This window comes from Myxocyprinus asiaticus, chromosome 5 (genome assembly GCF_019703515.2).
Source record: "Myxocyprinus asiaticus isolate MX2 ecotype Aquarium Trade chromosome 5, UBuf_Myxa_2, whole genome shotgun sequence".
Taxonomy (NCBI): domain Eukaryota; kingdom Metazoa; phylum Chordata; class Actinopteri; order Cypriniformes; family Catostomidae; genus Myxocyprinus; species Myxocyprinus asiaticus.
In genome coordinates, this window is record NC_059348.1 from 13,084,987 (window position 1) to 13,111,308 (window position 26,322).

The 26,322-nt window shown below is 36.4% G+C and overlaps 1 protein-coding gene across 1 annotated transcript; it reads left to right on the forward strand.

Annotated features, from left to right (window-relative positions):
- The first annotated feature begins 10,985 nt into the window (after positions 1-10,985).
- Positions 10,986-21,918, forward strand: ccdc13 (coiled-coil domain containing 13). The gene is made up of 15 exons (XM_051698025.1): positions 10,986-11,060; positions 11,803-12,013; positions 13,771-13,919; positions 14,028-14,170; positions 14,368-14,448; positions 14,585-14,698; positions 14,792-14,896; positions 15,282-15,458; positions 15,613-15,789; positions 16,109-16,315; positions 16,391-16,461; positions 17,066-17,206; positions 18,045-18,196; positions 18,651-18,756; positions 21,335-21,918. The coding sequence occupies exons 2-15, from the start codon at positions 11,805-11,807 to the stop codon at positions 21,489-21,491; spliced, it is 1,989 nt and encodes a 662-aa protein (XP_051553985.1). The 5' UTR covers positions 10,986-11,060; positions 11,803-11,804; the 3' UTR covers positions 21,492-21,918.
- The last annotated feature ends 4,404 nt before the right edge of the window (positions 21,919-26,322 follow it).

Here is a 26,322-nt window from a genome sequence, read left to right on the forward strand (position 1 = left end):
TCTACTTGAGTGTCACAAACTAAAAGCTGCCCTTCCTATAGGCCGGCAGACAGCCGTCTGCTCCACATCCACACCCTTGAACCACCTTATCTAGGCTCTGCCCGTAGTAGCACCAAGGAATGCTTCTGACCGCACCAAACATCCACTGTGGCAGTAGACAGGACCAACTGAACAACAGTGTGTGTGAGTGAGAGAAGTACTTTAATTACTCCTAATAATTTTTAATGGGTTTGGAAATTGCTAAATGAGCTCACTGGAATAAACAGCCCCAGTACCTGAGTGGGCTCTCTGTGATCAGATTTGTCACCTGTCCCAAGCTGACCAAAACTATTGCAGCCTTGCAAAAAACACTGCCGCAGTCGTCCAACATGCACATGTGTTCAGGACCCATGGAGCACTTCATCACCTGCAGGAAATGAGGAAAAGTGGAGGAGGAAGACAAGCATAAGGACGAGTCATTATTTACAGATGTAACAAGGTACTGTTATGGTGTTCTTCAATTGTACAGTAAAGGCTCTGATACACTCACAAAGTTCGCTCTTCCCTTATACCTAGAAAGAATGATAAAACAGCTGAGCAATGATATACTGTTTGCAAGCATTCACTATACGTGGTTATAATATCAAACATCAAGGCCAGAGGAGTAAGGTTTACACACTGCACAGCTATCACATACCAGCTGGTTACCATTACATTGAGAAAAGAATTCACTTAAGATCTCATGAAAATTTATTTTTTAAAGAAGGTATTGCAACTGTGCACTTCAGTGTGTTCATGTTAATCTCAAATGAGTGAAGAAATGAACCAGAAAATGATGTTAGCGTCAACCAGGGGTCAAGAATTAGCTGGTTAGCAGGTCCCTGTTAGCCCCTGCTGGAAGATGCTGGAACTACACCCTTGGATGGCAAAATGGTTTCTCCATTGACGGCCATTCAAAAGTAGTAGTGTTTTCTGACGAAATACTATTTTTTTCCCCCAAGAAACTTTTCAATCAAAATTATTGTATTACTTTATAGTTAATCTTTTTCTGGTGACCGATTGTTTTTGAAGGGCTCAAATGAAACTAAATGGGCAATCATTCCCTATCTGTTCCCATCGACAAGTAATAAGTCACATGACAACCAATCCTGGAACTGAGCACCCATGAGGCTGCGTTAGTTGTGTGGGTTGCCGGCTGGGTGAGGAGAGTGAGTCACTGGCTGCGTTAGGTGTGTGGGTCCCCGGCTGTGTGAGGAGAGTGAGTCCCCGGCTGCGTGAGGAGAGTGAGTCTCCGACTGCATTAGGTGTGTGGGTCCCCGGCTGCGTGAGGAGAGTGAGTCCCCAGCTGTGTGAGGAGAGTGGGTTGCCGGCTGCGTGAGGAGAGTGGGTTGCTGGCTGCGTGAGGATAGTGAGTCTCTGGCTGCGTAAGGAGAGTGAGTCTCCGGCTGCGTTAGGTGTGTGGGTCGCCGGCTGCGTGAGGAGAGTGAGTAGCCTATCCAGAAGCACCGCCGGCTTCTCAGTAGCCAGCACCGTTCTTTCAGTGAGTGACTCAATAGCTGCTCTCAGTAGCTGAGTGGCTTCCCTCGGCAAGTCGTTAGTCTTATTTTTGAACCGTTTCACACGCCATACACTCGAACATGTATGGATAGTCACACTCTGTTTGAAGCGATGAGTCCGAGTGGCTCATTGACTCAGAGGTGGTCCCATTCACCAAGACGATGATGTACCGGCTAAAAACAAACTTACTGCGAGTGTCCACAGCAAACTAGAGTGGTGAGAGAGACAAGAAATAGGAAACCTCTTTATATGGTAAAAACCCTTAATTGGAGGTTGATCATGTTGTATCTAAATATCCAGAACATTGCATCCGGTACAAGCTGGAGCAATGAGCAAACAGTGTTAAATACTAAATTCAAAGGGACAAAAATTGTTCAGAAGTTTAAGTTACTGCTTAATATCTCAGGAAAAGATCTTGCTAGTAGCAAAAGCAATTCTAATGGACAGTTTATTGTGGATTATGTCAGAGATTTGGACTACATAACTCTGATAACAAAGTATTTAAATCTGAATGTTATCTTGTCTGTAAACAGTGTATTCTCTCAGTGATTCAAACAGAGGAGGCCCTCTTTTAATATCAGAAAAACTACGAGACTTTGGGTTATAAAATGTACTCTCTTCTTTGACATGTTGGCACAAGATGGAGATGTACAGAGGCATCTCCCATGTGAGGTCTTCTTGTGGAATATAGACAGTGAAGATAGTGCCATTGCTGTCCCAGACAAGCGTACACAGCAAAATCCCCAGTGTTAAATGTACACTCCTGGTGTTTATATGGTTCTCACTCGCTGGTGTTAAAAACTAACACTGAAGCAGTGTTGAATCTACAGCAGATAATTCAATAAAGCAGATACACTCTCTGAGTGATGATTGATAATTGTGGTGTCCGCTGGTTTGTTCTCTTTTTTTCCTGTTCTTGTTGTTTCTCTTTCCTTCAGTAGATTCTGCTTGTTAACAGCAGGTGTCATCACAAATTATCAATCATCACTCAGAGAGTGTATCTACTTGATCTCATGAACTGTTTGGCCAATTCAACATTTAACACAACACAGAGTAGATTCAACACTACTCAGCGTTAGTTTTTAACACAACTGTAGAGCGGACTCGTGGAGACACCAAGGAGTGTTAATTGAACACCAGGGATTTTGCTGTGTGGTCATTAAAAATCCCAGGGCACTTCCGGTAAAGACTAGGAGTGTAACCCTGGTGTCCTGGCTAAATTCCTCCCATTGGTCATTTTCAATCATCTCCATCCATTAATTGGTTCTTTAACTCTCCTCTCCACCAATAGCTGGTGTGTGGTGAATGTACTGGTGCACTATGACTGCCGTCACATCATCCAGGTGGATGCTGCACACTGGTGATGGTTGTGGAGAGTCCCCTGTTCACTGTGTAAAGCACTTTGAGTGTGGTGTCAGAAAAAGCGCTATATAAATGTAACATTCAATCATTCATTCTAAGATTTCTGGATCAGTTTCATTATGTAGAAGAGTAAACTGGGGGTGCACTGATTTTATTAATGATAACTTCACAGAATAAATCACAAATCTCTATAATAAGAAAGCTATGACAGGAGTTACAGTGTAACAATGTCATTAAATGTCAGCTGTTGTTGGTGTTTACATCACTCTCACCCTTTAAAAATAATGATACTCCTCAAATCAGCGGGGAAGTTTGGGGAAGGACCAGCAAAATTCCTATTGTAGAGCTTCCTCCATAGCAGCTGATTGAGACAGCTGATGGAAGAAATGGCAAGTCACCCCGAAAGAAATGAAGTTTCTGAGTGAAACGTGTAGCAGAATGATCTCCAACTGTTCAGAGAAAAAGTGCAGAATTCTGAATAATTAACAATTTCATACTAATAAATCATAGTTTATGCTGTCCAACATGACATTAGTAGTCCAAATGCCAGTCATGTAACTGAAATTTCATGATAACACTTTTTCAGTTGTTATCAAAGAACCACTTCTTATAACTTGTAGAATTTATGGTTATTTAATGAGTTGATCAGAGTATGTAAAAGGAAATAACAAAATTATGCAAATATTGATAAGTTTGTTTTTACATTCCTTGTGTATTATGTCATTTGTTCAGATTTCAAGAGCATAGACTCATTTTGATGCGTTATTAATTTGGCCCCTCTCTGCACACTGTGGCCCCTCTGTGGCCCCCTCCTTTAAAAATGCCTAGATCTGCCCCTGGTTTGTGTGTGCCTCCGTTTTCTAATTTCTTTTACCAGGCACAGAAATGCACAAGTTGTGAATCACTTTCCATTGTCCTTTCAGCAGATGTTTAAAAAGACTGGACAATTTAAATCTAAAAGCAACTTTAATTAGTTCCCAATGAATGTATGCTCCTCTCAAGTTTTATATAAACCGATTTCCAAGCACAATAATGTACATATACTGTAAATTGTTTAGTGTGTAACTATCTCTATTATAACTGTACTGCCAAAGATACGATTAGGCCGTGTGTCCACCAAAGCGTTTTTTCCTGAGGCCAGTGTATTTCTTTAATTATTTGCAATGGGAGCGCCACATATTTAAAAAAGTCAGCAGCGTGACGAGGTGCTGAGTGTCTATTCCACACTGAGGTTTTTTTCTGGTCGCCAAGAGTTGAAACATTTTCAAATTTGGGTACGTCACGTCCTACTTGTACAATGACTAAACAACAATGGAGGAGAGCCCGGACCAAAATGGCGGCGTGAGTAGACGCACATATGCTAGCGTTTAAACTCATTTCGGGTACCTCTTACAAACGTTAATGTAAGACATAAGTCACACTTGTTTTTGATTACATTGAGGTTCTTGAAAAGACCTGTGGTTAATTATCAGTTCTGGAGTTTTTTGCTTGAATAGAAGAGACTGAAACCTGTCATGGACTTGCCAGCCCCTGAAGATATGGACACTGAAGCTCAAAAAATGACAGAGAAAAGACTTATCAGTGAAACACACTCCTACATTTGTCAAAGCAAAAAGGGGGGTGAATGTGATTCATCTCCAAATACACCATCCAAAGCACCCCCTCCGAAGAAACAGGCACGAGGTGATGAAACGGATGAATTAACGTTAAGTCAGGTACAACAAAGCATCATCCAAATGATCAGACAGTCATCTGATGAGATAAAAATATATGGTGAAAGAAAATTCGGCAAGCATCAACCTGTTGAAAGAAGCAATGGAAGTGGTGCATTCTGAAATATTCGACATTCGGAAGGAGAACGAAGTTCTAAAAAACAAAAACAAAGTGACTTTGAAGCGGGTTTCTGAATTGGAGGACAGAATAAACGATCAAGATCGGTACTGTCGCAGATGGAATCTTCGTTTGGAGGGGCTGAACGAGTTCACTGAGGACAACGTTAAGACTCGGGTGAAGAAGATCTGCAAAGCGGTGGTTGCCGAGGAAGAATGTAACTTCGTAACGAGCAATGTGGATATTGCACGTCGCCTTGGAAGACCCAGCGCAGACAACAGCAAGGGAAAGAAACCAAGGCCAGTGATAACAAGATTCGCCTCCAGAACAGCACGGGACCTCTCATGGAAAGGAGCCAAGGGAAACGACTTTCTCAAGAAAACAAGATGTACTTCAAAGTAGATCTCAGACGAAAGAGAGCTACATGGAATCTCCTATGGCCTGCGATTGAAAAAGCAAGAAAAGAAGGAAAGAGAGCCTTCTTTGTTGGAATCAAGGCAATCGTAGATGGTAAAGAAATTAAAACTTAAACCACTGCTCTATTTGACAAGGGTTCTGAGTTTTGGCTCAAATTAAAACAGTATGGGTACATAAAGTCTGTTTGCTGTAGGCTAATTACCATAACTTGTTTATTTAGCTACAGAAACATTTTACATTTGTTCTTTTTTTTTTGTCGCCACTGATAATAAGACATTATTTTATATTGCTTTTATAAAGCACTTTGTTACATAAATTCAGGATAACGGGGTCTCAAGACCAATGACTTATTTGTGATTGATCTCTGAGAATGTTTATACACTCTCAACACTTACAACTTTTTCTTTCATTGTTCACTTAATTGTTCAATTAAGTTTTCAAGTTCATGTCAATCAACAATTTTTCTGTCAATGCCAGGGGTATACGAGACATGTTAAAAAGAAAAGCTTTATTCCACTGTTGCAAAGGAAAAGAAGCAGATTTCTGTTTCATTCAAGAAACTCGTGCCTGCAAGGATGTGCTTTTTTGGAAGAGTCAGTGGGGTTGTGACATCTGGTATTTTTTTTTTTTTTTTTTGGAGCTTCAAATAGATCAGCAGGGGGCACTATTTTTAGGGATATGTTTTCTGGACTGATATTAAGTCACAAAACAGATGATCAGTGGATTATTCTTCTAATTGATATAAAACAGATTAAATTAATCCTTATAAACGTATATGCCACCAACAATAAAAGAACCAATGGATTCATTTTTCAGGACATTGAAGACAATATTAATCAACAACATTCAAAATTTCCCTCTGCAGAAGTAATTTGGGGTTGGGACTTCAACACAGCATTTGATGAAAAATGGGATAGATGGCCCTCTAAATTGGATTGTAGTGGAAATTAACTAATTAATGTATGTTTAAGGTTGAACATGTTAGGCATTTGGAGATATAAAGATCCGCAATTATTCACACATATATGGAGTAATCAGGACAAATCCTTGCAATCACGTATTGATTTCTGGCTTATTTCAGAACATATGAAAGTTAAAGTTGAATTTGTTACTACTGAACCATCAATTTTAACTGATCACAAATATTTCAAGTAGTCAATCAAGTAGAGTTAACAGAGGTTATTGGAAATTAAATAGTAGTTTATTTAGACAATGAATTCTGCAATACAATTAAGACCATAATTGACAAATACTGGCAACAGGCATCTAGGTTACAAATTTATGGGAAATTCTGGGAGCTAACAAAATTTGAAATAAGGAAGTTGGCGATTTCCTACAGAAAATTCATGTCTAGAAAGAAAAAAGAAAACGGAAAAAAGATCATTAACGAAATAATGTCCATTACATGCAGAAATTATCAAAATATGTCGAACAATGATGTATTAAAGCTTATAACATTGCAGAATCATCTAGATAATATTTATGAAGAGAAAGCTAGAGGTGCCTTTGTTAGGTTAAGGTGAAAATGGATGGAAGCAGGTGAAAAAAACACCAAATAGTTTTTCAGTTTAGAAAAAAAAATAAAATAATAATAATAAAATAAAATGGGACATAGCCTCTGTAAACAAATTAATAATAAACAGTGTTCCTAATGAAAATCCTAAAGATTTATCTAAATTTGTAACTCAGTTTTATAGCAACTTGTATAGCTGTGCTAGCCAATCCCCAAATACAGATAATTTTCTTTAGAATTTATCAGACAATATTGATAAAATTAACATTGATTTCAGAAATTCATATGATAAAGGTTTAAGCATTCAGGAAGTCATTGATTGTATAAACCATCTTAAAGGCAATAAGTCTCCCAGAAATGACGGGTTGACTGGGGAGTTTTATAAAACCTTCTGTAATGATCTTGCACTCTTTTTACTTGCTGTCTTCAAAGAATCGATTGATTTGGGAGAACTTCCTGCCTCACTGAAACAAGGAGTAATTACACTTATACCGAAACCTAACAATGACAAGTTATACTTAGAAAATTGGAGACCAATCAGTTTGTTAAACAATGATGCCAAAATGTATTCTTTAATATTTGCAAAAGACTTAAAAAAGGTTTAAATTCAATAATTGATGAAGAACAATCAGGCTTTATGAAAGGATGTTATATTGGAAATAATATTAGACTAATTTGAGATTTAATTGTCTACAGACATCTAATTTCAGATGATGGCTTTATACTGACTTTTATAGAACGTTTGATACCATTGAACATTCTTTTATGTTTAAGGTCATTGATTTTTTTGGTTTTGGTTGTTTTTTTTAAGAAAGTCATTAAAACACTTTATAATGGATGCAATAGTTCAGTCCAGTTGTCTCACGGTACCTGTCAGAGATTTGATATGAGCCGTGGGTTAAGGCAAGGATGACCTATATCACCTTTTCTTTTTTTATTAGTTACACAAGTGATGGCAACTCATATAAAAAAGCGAGTATTCAGGGAAGTGTTTGTCAAAGATATTAAACTTAGCCAATTTGCGGATGATACCACCCTTTACGTTAAAAACCACAAAGTAGAGAAAGTTATTAGATGTATAGATGAATTTTCTGAGGTCTCTGAATTAAAGATGAATAAGAACAAGTCCATCTTATTTTCTCTTAAAAACTGTGTTTTGAAAGAATATTAGTGGAATAACAATTAAAGACACTGTTACATATCTTGGTTTAGAGGTTTGTAAAGATCTTAATCAAACACATTACATTTTAAACCTATTGTTAAGAGATTAAAAACAGACTTAATATTTGGTTGATGAGAGATTTGTCCCTATTCGGCCATGTTTCACTTTCAAAAGCAGAAGGAATTTCTAGGTCTGTCTATGTATCAATGTCAGTGGAAGTTCCAGAAAATGTGGTCAAGGAATTGGATAAGATTCTATAGGATTTCATATGGAGGAAAAAACAACACTACTTACGAAAAGATATTATAAATAATAACAAGGAATATGGGGGCCTTGAGGTGTTACATTTTATAGATTTAAATACCATTTTTAAAATAAAATTGATAATTGAATATATCAATAACAAAGATAGTATATGCAATATTTTCCCCAAATGTATATTTAATTCTTTGGATGGCATTTGTTTTCTTTTAAAATGTAATTTTTCTATTGAAAAAATCTCTAATAAACTTGCAAATTTCCACAAGCAGGCACTGCAGGCTTGGCAGTTAGTCTATAAACACAACTTCTCACCACATCGGTATTTTGTATGGAATAATAAGGATATCTTGTATAAGAAAAACCTCTATCTTCAGTCAGACATGGTATGACAATGGAATAATCACTGTAAGTCAGTTGCTTAATAAACAAGGCCTGCTTTTAACATATTCAGAATTTCTCAAAAAGTTTAGGATTCCTGTAAAACCAAAAGAATATGCTATTATCTTTGACGCAATCCCAAGTAAAGTTGTTGCAATATTACGAAATTCAGGATATTTTACTGTTGATGTAGACCAACTTCCTATTACATGTAGTGATGAAACACAAACTAGATTAGACTTGACTTGACTTGACTTGACTTGACTTGACTTGACATCCAAACAATGTTACATTAACACACCTGAAACCAGGACCTTGGCAAACGTGAGGGTTTAAATACATGGACAAGGGTAATAAGACAACCAATGAACAGACAGAATTATAAACAAGATAACAAGACTAATAAACCAAGAACCAATGACAAACTAGAACTGATAACGAGTTAACAAGACAATAAACCAATGAAAACAAGACACATGAACATGGAGGGAAACAGGATATCACATGACATGAAACACATGACTATAAAACAGGAAATCACATGACATGAACACAAAACATGAACAAAAACACATTAAACGTGACAGTTATATTGCATATTTCTGCACATTATTTGTATGTTTAATAATGTATTTTTCAGTGCAATCATTATTGAATCCTCTTTTTGTATTTTTAGTTCACAGTTTTATTGTGTGCATACTATTTTAATATTACGTTTGACTTGCATTATCCACTGAGGCTCTAGATTGCAATGTAAAAATTAAGGTCTTCCACTGATCTCAATTTCAACCATATCACGCGTTTCATTGCTCAAATTTGGGATATTTTATATGTAGTATGCTACAATAAATGTTCATGAGTGATGGATAAAACACTTGAATAATCATATTAAAATATGTAAATTAGAGTGTTGTTTATCTTCATCAAAGCAAGTTTAATAAAATAACAAAATATCAAGGTAAAAAAAAAAAAAAAAAATTAGTTGGTGAGTTGTCTCTTTCTTGTCTCCATAGTTTTGCCACTTGAAAGCCTCGATGTCTAATGGTGTAAACTGACTTGAGAGGTTTGTCTCTGTTGTACAGTTTTACAGTGATCTACCTTATTAAGTCCCGCCTCTTTTCCGTGCTTCCGAATTTTGTCATCTAACTTCCTGTTTGTATTAACGCTACTGAGAAGAGTCAATGAAAATGGATTACGTGTGGGGGCACAAAGTATTTTTCAGCAAGCGTCAATGGTGTGAGTCTACAGCACACCTTTACTACGTGAAAAAGCTTGTGAGGAGATTTTTATGACACTCTAAATGTTCGTTTTTTCCGGCACTCACGGAAGTAAATTGGACATGGCAGATATCATTCAGACAGCTATGACACACTTTTTCTATTCGCTTTGACAAGTGTTTAATTGTTATCCTTGTGATTCTGCTTAATTTTTAGGTTTCAACTTGTTAATAATTTGTTTTAAAATATGTAGTTGACATGAAATTTCAAACAGGACAGCTCATATTATTTTACATACAAGTTCATGATATTAAAGGAAATTATTTGTACTTTTTAAAATGATTTTTTCACCCTATAATTTTAAGAGGATTAAATGTGATTAAAATAGTTGTAAATGCAAAATAAAATAAAACATACTCTTTTATATATATGCTTGTATGTGTGCGTGTAAAAAAATATATTATCACCCCATCCCAAGTTAACACTCAATAAATCTGCTCAACCGAACTAAACGCAATGGGTAAATAACATGAGAAGATGGTCAGATTTGTCCTACAGAGATATTGTTAATGACTTTGTGTCTCTTGGACTTTCATGAGCACAGAGGCACATCAGTATGTCCACATCATGAAGGTATATCTTGTGTATATATGAATGAAGTACTCTTGTTTTAAACTGCTTCCAGTTGTTATGACACCCCCTGAACACTTTAAAATACTCATGATAGCTTTTGACAACTCTATAACCTGTAAATCCACTTCGCTAGCTAATTACACTTTAACATCAACACCATAGAATTATATATATATATATATATATATATATATATATATATATATATATATATATATACAAAACCGCTAGAACGGAAGTTCCGAGACAAAATTTTCAAGATGGCTGCGCGCTAGTTTCTCTGGCACATAAGTACAGTTTTTTCCCCTTCTTTATATAGCATCTGATGTGTACATTATGAAGATTTCATATATTAATTTAATTAATATTCTATTTATTTTAAGCATTTTAAATTCTGACATATTAGAAATGCTTAATTATTTCTACATACATTTATATTATATTATATTATATTATATTATATTTTAAGAATTTTTAATTCTTACATATTACAAATGCTTATTTATGTCTACATACATTTATATTATATTATATTTTATTATATTATATTACAGTGTATGGTAGAGGTAATCAAGCGCATCTCTGCACTCACTTCCTGGAAACGCGTTACTATGGAGACGGTCGCGTCTACAAACGGACAGGAAACGCTTAGCTAACCCATTAGCATCTCCTCGCTTTTTGGTTATTTACCTAATAAACAAACTCTGTCAGTTCTCCATTGGGTTTACGACAATCTGTCTCAACTGTTCTGGTAAGTTTGTTCAGTCTCAAACTACTCTTTCCACCATCTCAGACAGTAGAAATAGTACATTACATTTTATTTGTAAAGCACCTTCTATAGACAGAAAATGTCAGAAACTCAGAATATACAAATATTACAAGAAAAAGCATGAAAAAAGCAAATAAAACAACAATTAAGTGTATATTTAATATTAAAAAGAGGAAATTATAAACCATGAATATCATAGACAGTCAACAATTCATGTAACTTATACATTTCAACAGATGTGATGTGCTGGATAAATAAATGTCTTCTTTAAACCACTGATTTTTGCTTTATTTTACATTGGACATTAAGTGGCAACCCAACACAGTAGCAAAAAAAAAATGTTTTTGTGCAAATTAACGTAAACAAAAATGTCCCATAATCAATCAAACATTGAAATGTAGGAAAACTGACCATTTTTGTTTCAAAACATCTCTAATTTAGCTGGTTTCATGCTCTTGGCAGCCAATAATTTACCTCTCAAAACAAATCATAGTCATCACAAACCATGTTTATCCCCCCTGGAATTGAACCTTAATGTCAGAGGCATATTTCCTTGTACCTTACAAAGTTTTGTTGATTGTTTTTAAGGAGAATAAACAAACCTCAACCTGCTTTAAATTTTGATATAGGACAGCTCTCAATTATAACTGCATTAGTTTATATACAGTAAACACTCTCACATGGCAGATTTGTCTGATGTGTCATATTGGTTTTGATCTCTCAGTGATGGATGGTGACAGTGAAATAAAGGAGCATCTGAGGTTTCAGTTTCAAGCTCTTCAAGAGCAACAAGTTCAGCGCATCCAAAGAAGACTGGAGATGAGAAAGGAGATGGACAGAGATCAGACAAGCTCAAATGCTGCTCCTCTCAGCAGTCTGGACAGTATGAACCTCACAGAAGAGGATGAAGATTTGATGGATCTGTTCAATGCCAGGTGACACATGAAAAATAAATGCACAGATATAATTCTGAAGGCTTTGATCAAGACAAGACCATCTTCTGTTTCCAGACCTTATTTAAACACTAATTTGTTATTTAACAGACTCTTTCTTATCCAAGGAGACATATGGTACACTTATTACAGGTTCAAGCCACTTAATTTGAGATTAAGTGTCTTAATCAAAGTTACAATACCTTTCTTGGTTTGATCCTACAGTTTTGAAATTGCCAGTGTAGATTTTCAATATATAAACAAAATATTGTGGTCGCTCCCAAAAACAGGTGTCAGGTTTTCACCAGAGCGAAGGTCTTTAACGCCGGGCATGGGATGAATGAGGGAAATTTTAGTTTAGAAAAACCATAAAAGAAAACCAAAAAGAGCAAAAACGACCAACAGATTTAAATAGCAGACCGGGCTTGCATTACAAATGTATTAAAAAGCTTCTGTTCACTGTTCAGTTTACTGCAATCTGGTGGTCAAAAACATGAAGCGCACCTAGTAAGCTGCTTTGGCTAAAGTTTTGAAGCAATCAAATTTATTGTCAACACTATTAAGTCATTTTAGTGATTGTTTACTGAAGTATGTGTTTAAATAAGTAATAACCAAATGAAGGCTCAAGCCTCAAGGGCTTCATACTGTATATGAGTTAAGAAGTTACTGTATCGTTAAAAAATAAAAACAATGTATAAGAGTGAATTAATAACTGATTATTATTAATGTGTTGATTGGAAAATAAATATGCTTCTGGGCTGCGTAGTAACATTGTATTAACAAGTGAATGAAATGTGTGCTTGTAAATGTATTGGGTTCAAACTTGTACTGGGATTAATTTTCAACCAGGTACCAAAGTACCTTTTGGTGCCAGACGGGCTGGTTTGGGTATTTCTGTAACTGCTGATCTCCTGGGATTTTCATGCACAACAGTCTCTAGAATTTACTCATAATGGTGCCAAAAACAAAAAACATCCAGTGAGCGGCAGTTCGGCGGAGTGCAACCTCAGTTTTCTGTTCTTGGCTGACAGAAGTGGAACCCAAAGTGATCTTCTGCTGTTGTAGCCCATCCGCCTCAAGGTTCAACGTGTTCATTCTGAGATGCTATTCTGCTCACTACTATTTTACAAAGTGATTATCTGAGTTAGCATAGCCTTTCTGTAAGCTCGGCCAGTCTGGCCATTCTCTGTTGACCTCTCTCATCAACAAGGCATTTCCATCCACAGAACTGCCGCTCAATGGATGTTTTTTGTTTTTGGCACAATTCTGAGTGAATTCTAGAGACTGTTGTGCATGAAAATCCCAAGAGATCAGCAGTTACAGAAATACTCAAACCAGCCCATCTGGCACCAACAATCATGCCACGGTCCAAATCACTGAGATAAAATTTTTTCCCACATTCTTATGGTTGATGTGAACATTAACTGAAGCTCCTGACCCGTATCTGAATGATTATATGCACTTCACTGCTGCCACACGATTGGCTGATTAGATAATTGCATGAATAAGTAGGTGTACAGGTGTACCTGTACACCTTTCCCAGGGCACTCAATTCAAATTCAAATTCATGACTTGAAATGGAGCTAGTTCTTAAGTTCTGAATTTTGCCCAACCCTGGTTCTCAACATTTATTATAGCACATTTTATCATCAGACACAAGACATTGGAATAAATTTGTATTACTGTATTTAAACAAGTACCTTTATATGTCAGTATGTCTCTTGACATATTTATTAAATCATTATTGTGCTCTCATTTAGAGTGATCCAGAATGAAAATGAACAGTTGCACGATCAGCTAAGAGAGCTAAGGGATGAGAACGGCAGAATCCATAAACTACTGAGTGAGAAAGACTTTGAGATAAAACACCTGAAGAAGAAGAGAGAAGAGGAGAGGTTGGCATTAGCAGGTAAGTGGTACATAATTGGCATTGTTGAGAGGTTGATATACTGTACATGTATATGTCTGATATATTGATAAGTCAGACAATATATTTTCAATCCTTTGACAATCCAAGGAACTGCTGGTCTGGCAGGAGATGCTGCAGCGACCAAAATTGTGGAACTGTCCAAAAAGAATCGAGTGTTAGCTGCTGAAATTGAACGAGAGAAAACCAAAACTAAGCAAGCAAACAACAGAGTCAAAGAACTAGAGAAAGAGGTAAAGACAAAAACACAGTAGTTTCATTCTCTGATTTTATATATATATATATATATATATATATATATATATATATATATATATATATATTTTTTTTTTTTTTTTTTTTTTTTGGTGCACAGTGGCAAAACATGTTGCAATGTTTTGTCAATGGAAGGAAAAATATACTTTTATATTTCATCAAAACTTGATATTAGCTTCAGGCCACATTGTTACTTCATCCTGGACAGAAGTCAAACAAAAAGCAGACTTCAACGAATTTAGAAGACCATCTTGAGGTAACATTGTTTTATAAGCATTATTTGGTACATGGTTAAACATTTTATCTGTTTTAATATTACAGCTTTTCACTTATATGGCTAAAAACTTTTAATTGTCAAACCACTTTAACTGTTCTCAGTCATCTTTATGCAGAACAGTCCAGTTGTAAAATCACTACAGGAGAAACTATCTGCTGCCCAACTCAAAATGACTGAGTACCGTAACCAGATCCAGTCATTTAAACAAGAGTTAAAAATAGCTCATAAGGTTTGTGCACAATAAGTCATGTAATTTATCTTAATTTGTTACAGTAAAGATCACCTGTATGTCATAATCTCAGTCAAACTGCTGTTTGTCCAGGTGTTAAGCTGTGAGGTGGGTGAGGATGTCAGTATTCAGCAGATACTGTGTAATCCAGGAGGCTGGAGAAGTCGCTCACAGCAGATCCTCGCCCTTCAGAACAGAGTGAGTGCTACTGCACAGTTAGACATGTAGCATGTAGCAGATCTAGAACAGTGGAGCTGGGGTGGAAGTGGTTTCATTTAGATAATGACTGAATTTTTTTTACTATTTTTTAATCTCCCTAAATGTTCTTCAAATGCCCACTGCCCAATTTTTTTTCTGCCTTGGTAAACAATGGTCAAAAAAAAAAAAAAAATAATAAAATAAAATTTGTTGTCATAGATGTATCATGGTTGATGATGTGTTCTCAATTATTCTATTACTAAGCATTATCTTAATTATTAAACAAGCAATCTGGATTTAATATTCCTGTGATTTGCTGTTTAAACCTGTTTACTCATAGTGTTGAAACTCACTGTGTTAATATAAAACATTTTACACTCTCAAGGTGCGAGACCTGGAACAACAATTGAGCCAATCATCTCACAGGAAGCAGCTATATGACCTTGGTCTGGAGGAGGAGATCTGGCCTGGAGGAGGAGGACCTGGAAGTTTGCAGAAGACACAGGACAGAAATCTCATCCACATCCGTAATATAGAGAAAGAACGGAAGGAGACACTGGAGGTTGTGAACATAAGTTAAACATATTTATGGGTCTGAGTATCTCATAACAGATATCGACAAAATACCCTAATCCTTTGATTTTAAGATGCAGTGATACAGTGCACCTCAAGGTTTATGGGTCAGAGGTAATACTGAAAATGACGTGTCTTTGCAGAAGCTCACTGTGGATTATGAAGTTCTGCTTGAAGAGCATTCAGACATGAAGAAGAAACTGGAGGGCTCCAAAGCCAGAAACAAAGTGTTAAGCACAGAAATCAGAGCTCTGAAAAGCCAGATCAGCACTCTACTGGATAAGGGCAAACATGACAATGAGCTGGTCGATGCCTTACTGGTAACAGATTCGTGTCTAACTGATAACAGCTTTACGCAATAACAGCTTGAGCCAGTTTAGTAACCAATCTGAATTCCTTATGTTTGCAGGAGTCTTTTTATTTTTTATTTTATTTTTTTTAAGAAGGATTGAAACATTATGTTATACAGAAATAGAACAGGAATTTTTATTCATTGTAAAACACTGTAAAGCCTCTATATGATACTTCATATCAACCAGTGAGAAGATAAAATTCTAAACAGCCAAATCAAAGCAGATGAAATTTACTGCAGTGTATCAGCCTCTCTCAGAGCAGACCTCTGGCTCCCTCCTCTGACAGAAGCAGCAGACACAGTGGCAGGCCATGCTGCGTCATGTGAGCCAGAAAGGGTCCCAGCTCGAGGAGGCCCAGCAGGACCTGGAGAAGCAGCTGCAACGTGAGGCCCAGCAGGACAACTCCCTCATCCAACAGCTCAAACATATGGTGTCAGAGAAGGAGAAGAAAGTGAAGGAGCTGGAGCAGGAGATCCAACAGCTCGGCCTAAAGGTATGACACATCTGACCGCAGATCATCAGCTGCATTTTTCTTTATATGCTCATTCACATGTTGTTTCTGGTGCAGAAACAAGAAGCAAGTGGCCGCCAGACCTTCACATCACAACAGCAGAACAGCAGAGAGTCCAACTCCGCCAGGTATTTACATTCTATTGTGTGTAGAGAAAAAAAAATCAACAATGATTTTTATATATGAACTCACGTACACCAGCATGATTTTTTATGGTATGTTTTTATTTTTGTAAATGGAGAAATTAATGCGGTAATGGGGCTGGATGAATAATTTGGCAACATTTTTAGTTTTAATATTAAAAATGAGTTGATAAAAAATATTTTCAATACTATTCAAATTATTAAATTGTTGTATGAGTTTAATTGCTGGATTGCTGGATACAGTCGAGAAAGTCAAGAACTCTGAGGTTAAACAGGCCAAAATCACCATTTTATAGACATTTACAGACATTCTTCTTTTTTTCCACCTTGCGGTTCAGGGCTTCCGTATCTAACACATCTAAAAGTTCTCTCAACAAAAAACATGGGATTTGTGCCTCTAATGCTTTAAAAAAATAGTAATGAGACACAATAGTGTACCACATTCTGTGGAATGTGTCAGCAGCATTGTATAGGTTAATTATGTGTAATTAAACAAACCAAAAAAAAAAAAAAAAAAAAAAGTGTGTTACAATATGCAGTATCTCCTGTTATCTACTATAGCTTCTAACAACATTCTGTGTTATCTCAGGGATGCAGGAGCGGCCTGTCCAGAGTGTGCTGTTAAAATCCCATCACTTCAAGCTCAGTGTGCAGAGTATAAGGCTCTCTGTCAGACTGTTAGTGTGGAGAGAGACAGACTGCTGGAGCTGACCAAAGTGCAGCAAACCAGGTGAAACAACAATCATAATTAAAGGCTGATATTCATAATGAATTAATTATGATATCTGTGCCATTTCTCCATGTGTTCATGGGTACTAATTTGGAGAGAAAATGTGCATTATTTCCACTAAATGTGCATTTAATTGGTAAATGTCACTCCTGAGACCCGAGCGTGACTCTGTGTGCATTTTCCGTTTCCCTTTGGCGCCATATATATATATATATATATATATATATATATATATATATATATATATATATCAATCTAGACCAAATAGTTTTCCTAAAAATTGATGTCTTCAAATGGGGTCAGTGGTACTAAGTTGTGAAATTTGAAATAATACAAAGCTATAGAAAGACAGATTTTTTATTAAACTGTTTATTATTTTTCCAGGAGTGTTGGTTATTCATTTTTTTATGACGTTACAGACATTTCAACGGATTTTCTGTAAAGCAACTTTGGGAAAATCACAAATAAAAAACGATATAAATAAAAATGATTTGACTTGATTTTACTTTTATGTTACAATGTTTTTTATGTTACAATCCAAGGAGTGCTAATTTAACACCGGGGATTTTGCTGTGTAGCAACCATATTGCAACACCCTCAAAACCACTCAGAAAACCATAGCAACCACATAGCAACCGCACAGCAACATGCTAAAAACAACTCAGAACACTTTAGCATCCACATAGTCATGCTCTGGCAACCACAAGCACCCCTCACATGTTTTTTGTTTTTGTTTTTTGGTTTTTTTTCTACAGAAAATGTAAATATCTAGTTGGCAATTGTTCTTGTCATTAAGGGCTGAAATGTGTATCCATAAGTGTCTTGATTTGTGCTGCAGGGAAGAAGAGGTGAAGCGCCAGTGTGAAGAAACTGAGCAGAAACTTAGACTAGAATGGCAGCGTTCAGTTCTACTGGAACAGCAGCTGGAGAGAGCCAAATTGGACTCAAAGAAAGAATCAAGTCTGCAAACGTCTAACCGGATTAGAAGAGGTTCTGTAAGCTCTTATATACTGTAGACTGAAACTACCTGTAGTGTGTTTTTAGGATTATAAGACTATTTATTAATTCTGGTTTTCAGTCATATTTCTCATGGTTTCTTCAAAAGGAATAGTTCACCAAAAAATGATAATTCCCTCATTTACTCAGCCTCATGCCATCTCAAACTCAAACAACTTTCTTATTCTGCAGAACACAAAGATATTTTTTTGAATTTATGATGTGTTTTTGTCCATGCAATGGGGGCCAAAACTTTAATGCTCCAAAAAGAACGTAAAGGCAGCATAAAGGTAATCCATATGACTTTAGTGGTTTAATCCATTATCATTTTTAGGTAAACTTTTCCTTTAAGTCTGTTGCTAAAACAAATATTATTCAGTAAAGTCAAAGGTTTGACTAAATAACTGACTCAAACTGATACCCATCGGATGGTCTTGAATTAATATAGGAAGCTCTGGCAGCACTCTGAGTCTCCCTGAGAAACAGGAGGGCTTGTCTCCCAGAAGCTCCTGCGAAGTCACCCGTGATGCTCAACAAAGCGAACTTAAAGCACGGTACGTCTTTTGCAGCAACATGCAGGGTTTTGATGCCATCACATTTTAGCACAAAATATCTAAACAACTATCACTTAAACATGCCCAATAATACATCACATAGAATTTTCTGAGCAGATTATGGGGGGAAATCTACAGAATGAATTAAAATATTGTAAAATGTTTTCAGCTGAGCTGCGAGTACCACAGCCCACTTAGGGGTAGCAGAAAGCATGATCAAATTTAAAAACACAAAGAATGATGGTGTATAGATAGTTCACACAAAAATGAAAATTCTCTCATCGTGTACTCACCCTCATGCCATCTCAGATGTGTATGACTTTCTTTCTTCAGCAGAACACATTTGAGGAAAAATCGAAAAATATCTCAGATCAGTAGGTCCATATGCAAATGGATGGTTATCAGACCTTTGAAGCAAATACATCATACATAGGACTCCAGCGGTTACATTAATGTCTTCTAAACCGAAACAGTTGGTATTATTGGTATTATTTAAGTATTTTTTAACAATAAATGATCGCTTTCAGTCAGCAGCAGTGCACGTTCACGAGAGCACTGAGTTCAAGCGGTCTCTCATGTGACGTATTCACGCTGGCATGTTACTGACGTAATCTCACATTTTTCTCTCATTTGAGACATCCAGGATGAGCACACAAACACACCATTGAGAAAAACATACGGAAACAAATACAGATCTATACCAAAAACCAAGAAAGCTCCTGTACAGCATTCCTCCTTCTCAGTTGTAAACAGCGCTGCTCTTCCGGGTGTGTCGTACATGCGTCAGTTCTCGCGTGATCATGCTTATGCGATTGCTTCACACGCGCATACTGCTGCTGACCGTAAACGATGGTTTATAGTTAAAGTATTTGAATATAGATTTTTTTTCACACCAAAAGCGATCATTTCACTTTAGAAGACATTAATTTAACCGCTGGAGTCGTATGGATGACATTTATGCTGACTGTCTGTGATTTTTGGAGCATCAAAGGTCTGATCCCCATCCACTCGCATTTTAAGCATGTACTGAGCTGAGATATTTTTCTATTTTTCTTCAAATGTGTTCAGCAGAAGAAAGAAAGTCATACACATCTGGGATGGCATGAGGGTGAGTAACTGAGAATTTTTCTTTTTGGGTGAACTATCACTTTAAAAACAAGCGTTTGAATTTTACAGATACTGGCAAAGTTTTCAGTACAGGCGTATAAATAAGTCAACAAAAAAAACAGAATGTTCATCTGCTTTGTATGTTGATAATTTAACTGCTTCTTAATGTTTTCAGACATTACACTATATTTTGACATTTTTAGAAGAAAACGTGAATGGTTTCGATGTGTTTTTGATTTGATGTGGTTGCTAGAGTATTCTGTGGTTGCTAGGCGGTTGTTTACTGGCTCAAGTAAAAAGAGCCCACCCTTTAGTCTCTTTGAAATTTCATTCCCTAGATATGGCTCTTGAACACCTTCAGTTCACACCTTCAGTTTAAGTCTAAGATATTTTTGCACCCATTTTGCTGTACCCCAGGCAAAAATTGAAGGTGCAGTTGCTTAGAAAAGTAATAACACACCTCTCCTCAACAAGCCACATGATTATCATTCATGTACAGTATGCAGCACATATCGTGCAGGATGCATTACACTGAAGTTTTAAACTTAGGGTTAAGGTCCTGGCATGCTTTATAAGTAATGAAAGAACAAACGGGTGTGATGTCACTTAGAACAAAATCTGGCCAAAACAAAGTTTTTTTTTTTCTTTTTCTTTTTTTTTTCGGTGGTTCATAACAGCTTGCCAGCGCAAACTTTCAGGAAAACTTTGTACACCTTCTTACTGCCAATGGTCCACGTCATTGCAAGGTGTGACCTGGAGCTCAGTCAGTTAAGCTCAGTCTACATGAACACATCTGCGTGCAGAGTTATTAGCGAGTTGGTGCAAACGTACATACATCTGTACGATTGTTTCCCTAGAGACATTTTCCAAAAACATGTCATGCAATTTTTTTTTATTAGTTTACAAAAGGAATCAAATCGCTGCCATCTGCAGCCAAAGCCATTCACACATCTGCCCAAAGTAATATATGCCTCTCTTATCATCATTTTGTATTCTGCCCATTCATATATTTAATACACCCATCTGTGCAGTAGTATCAGTGTCATCATAAATTACAATAACAGAGTGTAACCGGTGCATATTATCCCTGTGTATAGCATGAATGCAAAAGGTAAACATTACAAATTACACATTATCTATTGTATATTTATTACATTAAATCATCATCGAGTCTTCTTTTACTGATCCTGTGTGAATTCTACTCATAGAATGAGGAATAAAGTAATTGATAACACATTTAAATGTCATTATAGCTGATGTTTTACATGTAGTTTTAAGCATCCTCATATTTAAATATACTGTACCTCTAAATGCCTCCCACAGCAGCGTGGGTGGTGTCTGAATGTTTGCAAACAGTATGCCGTTGCTCAGCTGTTTTGAACTTCTTTTTAGCTCTTAGCAAAGAATGAAGAAGAACATCTCTGTGAGTATGCCGGGGCCTTTCAAAAAGCATATTTTTTTGTCCATGCAGGCTGGCACTGCCACTGGAGGAAAACGAGGTCTTGAGAACCACTCAGAGGAACACGATGAAGGACAAGACAGAAGCTTTACAATTCTTCAAGGACACGATGGCCCAAACCAAACAGGGCTTCCAGCAGGCCCACAGAAAGCATGAGCAGGGCACTTAGTTTGGTCTAAACCTTGCTTTTGGATATGAATGACACCATCAAGAAGGCTATTTGCTGGAAAACAGAAACAAGACATGCAGTCCATAGGGTGACCTGTCCCCTGTTGACCACACACAAAATGTTCTAAGGAACCCATAATTTTTCTAGATGTGAGATGTTTTCATGTTCCGACAATTGACAGTAAGTGACCAAGAACTGAAGAATGTTCTGAAGTCATCACTGGATAGTGAAAACCACTTGTTTTCTGATATAGAAGCCCTATACTGTATATCCAATCAAGAACTCAGGAACTGACAAAGTTAATACAGGACAATAATACTTTGAAGCAAACTGGCTGATTAGACCATAGAGAGACCCTGTTTATTTAATGAAGGTAGGAGCATTTTAAGAAACTATTCAGGTAACCCATGTTCCGAAGCTTTTTTTTTTTTTTCTCTCTCGCTCTTTTCTTGGCACTCTGAAGTGGAAACAAACTTTCCTGCGTTCTTTTCTGACGCACATTGCTCATTAATATTTGATTTGTGTGCTGCGGTGTGAAACCAGAACGAAAAGCAAAACCAAAACAAGCTCCCCAGCATGTGAAACGCCCCCCTGCTCATTGTCCAACTGATGCTAGCAATATGCATTGCGATGACCTGTGATTTGCCGGCTCTCGTCTTGTTTACATTTACCATATCAGCCTGTGCATTCATGCTGGCATACATGAGTTATTCTCTTTCCTATGTGGCCGGAGGGTGTTTGAGGCCTCCCTTCCCTACACTGGTCTACCACGCTTAATTTAAACCTGTGGCTGAAGCAGTGTACTCCTCTTGAAACAGCATACTATTTCATTTTCCCAGAACCCTGAGGGACACTGGCAAGCCCAAGGCTGTAATGAGTGCAAAAGCACCACAAGACAAAAATATCGTCCAGGATTGGAAATGATGAAAACATGCCTTATTTATGTTGAAGAAACAAAAAGCAGCTTGTGTTTCAAATGAGACTTCAGGTAAGGGTTATTTGAGGAGGAAAGTGATAAGAGGTAAGTTGTTTAGCCTGACCAGAATTGTTAACTCTTGCAAGCACTTTCAATAGAAGCTTACATTTTTCTTCAAGGTAGAGGAGCACTCAGTTGTAATTTTCGGAATCCAATATAGCTTTATTATATACAGCTTGACAATTATGCTGAAAAATATAGTATCAGCTAGAGCAATGATTAATGAACTGCATATTCCTGAATACTTCAAGGCCACCACAACTGTAAAACCACCACTATTGGGAATTCCTCCATCTGGCAAAGCCTTTTGTGGTAGTAACACAAAAATGTCCTAAAACAGTACTGTAGTGCAAAGGCAAAACAGAATTCAAAATTGAATTATTAATTAACTCTTGTGACAGACAGGTTTGGCTCAACTATTCAAAGAAAAAGAGAGTAAAAATAACTACAGAATCTACACTAAAACCAAAAAAGGTTTCAGGCTACGTCCACATTAATCCAGATACATTTGAAAACTGTGTTTTCTTTTTTGAAATGCTCTCCGTCCACACTGCCTTTTTCAAATGTTTTCCAAAAGTTGCTCATCCACACTGAAAAGTCTGAAAACACTTCCCCTTACTGCATATGTTAAAAAAAAATCGCCATTCCATGTGGTTTGAAATGCAACTGTCCTGGTTTCCTGAAGTAAACTTCCTGTCGCCTTTGAAAGAATGCAATGTGAAGGTTGTACAAGGTAACATTTATCTTTAACAATGCTATCAAACTGGATAGCAGGCACAACAATGCTGCTACAACATGGGCTGCCATATTGATTGTTTTGTGTTACGGCTGAGTGGCATGACAACGAATACATCACCATTTTTCAATGTCTCAGTTTTCCCAGTCTACACTACAATGTGATTACGCCGTTTTCAAATGTATCCACTTGGGAGAGCATTTTTGACATTTTCTGGACAAAAACGCCGTATTTGTGTAGACGGAAGGCCAAAACTTAGAGAAAAGGATGCATTTTTTAACTAAAACGTATTAGTATCGACATGGCCTCAATATTGGCGTAGTGTCTGCATTTTGATTTTGTAGGGCAAAATGTGACTTATAACCCAATATTTGTGTGTACTGTTTATATTTATGCTTATTGGAGTACCTTGTTGTTAGCTTTGCAGCGGGCTAATGGCAGTGTCTATTGAAATCAATAGTGATTTGCATCTTCTGAGACACACTATTTATACGATGCACAGAGTTGTTGTTTGTGTAGAGCGTTCCACATTGTGACTTATGAGGTTTCAGTATAGAGGGCAGTAAACATCAAGACAGCTCATTTTGGTTTGGGAACAGAGCTATGTTGTTTTCACCCTTAATAGGCTCCTAGGGATAACCGCTGTTTCAACAAGTGAAAATTGCATTTCCCTGAGTGTGCAGGTACTGTAAGACTGCTGTATTTTTGGAGAGGGTATCTAAAATGAATCAACCACACATTCATTGTCCTCTTGTTTTGTGTATGCGGTTGAGGCCTTAGATGATAAAGCAAAGAAAATTGAATAGACTCTCTGATCATCACATTCAAGCAGATTGACCCTGCTTATATATTGATGAAGTCACAGTCTCTGCTTAGAAAACAGCCATGTAGTGTGGATTTGTTCCGTAGTAGTTGAGTAGACTGTTACTTAGACTACTGAAACCCATTTCAACTCGGATATGAACAGAAATAAATCTGGATGTGAGTTCCACTCATTAAATGCTACAGCACTGGACAAAAAAAAAAAAAAAAAAAAGAAAAGAAAAATGTAAAGTTTAAACATAAACTTTAATGATAATATATGTGTATTTGGGGGAATATGCTTCTATTTCACATATTTCTGTAACATTCTTTCACTACAAATTACATTGTCAGAATAACAATGATTGAAAAGTTTGAATTTTTTTAATTTGTGAATTTTCCCATTTTGCTTTGATGACAGCATCCACTCGAGCTGCTCAAAAACCTGTTGATCCATGTTAATCGTGATGATTTGGAAATGTTCCAAGAGCATCTTGTGTGCTTCAAAGGAACATGGTTCCCATGGCCAAGAACAACCAGGAAATATCAGGCCTGGAAAAGTCATATCAATTAGGTTTTTACACTCAACAAATAAATAAATAAAAAAAATAAAAATAATAATATTGATAACAATATTAAGATTTACGCATTTCAATTTAATCACAAAATTCCATCAGAGTAATCTTTAACAAAAAATATATTTAAAAAAAATGAAATATTTTAAGTTTTATTAACTTAATTCTGTTAAAAATTACACACTTCAATTTGATGGAAATTTGTTATGAAATTTAAATGTGTAAATCTTAAAAATAGGCCGAATAATTTTTAAGAGTGTGTAGTGAACATATTTTATTTTATAAATTATGTTATGCCCTAAAACATTTAATTGGCTAAAAATAGCTCTTTGTACTGTAAGTGCCGTCTCTATAAAGTATTTTACAAATATTATTACAAAGTTCAGATGGTCAGTCTCACAAATTTGCTTACATTTCATTACCTACAGAATTGTGAATATTTATTATTAAAATATGTCATAATTTTACTTTTAATTATTTGATATTGTAAAACGTTATTCCATATGCACTTCCTATAGAAGAATTTCAGCAGTTAAAAATAAAAACAAGTGAATAAGTGAGTTATTAGGGAACCCGTCACTTTGAAATAAGTGGCTTTAAACCAAACAAGATTGCCATTGTTCTGCAAGACCTCAGTAGGCCGTGAAAGGTGTAGATTTATTCCTGAATACCCGGCAATAACCCACCGAGGCAAATGCATACCTGTGTAAACAGCGTGTACGTAAACAGACTCACCTATTTGTCATTCCATCTTTGAATGGGCCCTTTCTCTGCGCTGCTCCTCCGAGGTATTCCCTCGTTCCGGACCACTGCTTCCTCCACACCATTGACTACATCCAGGAACTTGGGTAAATAAGTCCCCGCTGCGCAGGCAGAGGTTAAAGTGGGCTGTGCCAGTTTTTGCGACGTTGTGAAAGAGTGCAAGACCAAATCACGGCCATGTGAATATATGCATTCACTTTGCGTCATAAAAACTGAGTATGAAAGAAATGAAACCCTCAAATGATGGTAAACTAAAGTATGCCTGGTCACACTTTACATTACAGTGCTCATGCTACAGTGTAATTATGGGAAATTACTGAGTAATACACATGAACAATGTGTAATTATGGTGTTATTTCATGAATACTTAGTAATTACCACTGTTGGGTGTAATCTGATTACAAATGAATTAATACTGTAATCAAATTACTGTTTAGTCAAAAGGTAGTGTAGTGCATTACATTCTGCATTATTGTAATCAGATTACAGTTTCTGACTTTCAGTGAAGTGAATTACTTTTAAGTAAATTGCTTTGATTACACATTTCTAAAAGAATATTATTAACGTAGAGTACATTTAAAGCATGAATTATGTTCAAATGTTCGTCTCTTTCTGTGACAGGTGCTGAGTGTATGGCTTGCAACAATGAACAAGAAGGAAATATAGACTTTATTTTCAATTTGCAGAGTGGAAAAACAAAAACTATTCTCTGGGAAAAGTCAATTTTACAGAATTAATTTGTAATGAATTACTTTTTCAAGTGACTTACCCAACACTGGTAATTACACACACTAACTCATTATTGTCATCAATTACACTAATTCATGAATACTGTAATATAAAGGGTTACATTATTTAAGACTGTAAACAGTATCTCGTATATTTTGTGTTTCAACACGTGTCAGGTTCAGTTGACTAATTCAAGCATGCAAGCAAGCATGGTTATTTTTTTTTAGTTTACATCAGTAGGTTATCACGTAT

What these genes read in the sequence shown, in the direction of transcription:
- ccdc13 (XM_051698025.1), top strand. Translation starts at nt 11,805, where the DNA reads ATGGATGGTGACAGTGAAATAAAGGAGCATCTGAGGTTTCAGTTTCAA. An exon ending in ATGGATCTGTTCAATGCCAG is followed by an intron (nt 12,014 to 13,770) that starts GTGACACATGAA and finishes GCTCTCATTTAG; the next exon opens with AGTGATCCAGAATGAAAATG. An exon ending in TCCAACAGCTCGGCCTAAAG is followed by an intron (nt 16,316 to 16,390) that starts GTATGACACATC and finishes TTTCTGGTGCAG; the next exon opens with AAACAAGAAGCAAGTGGCCG.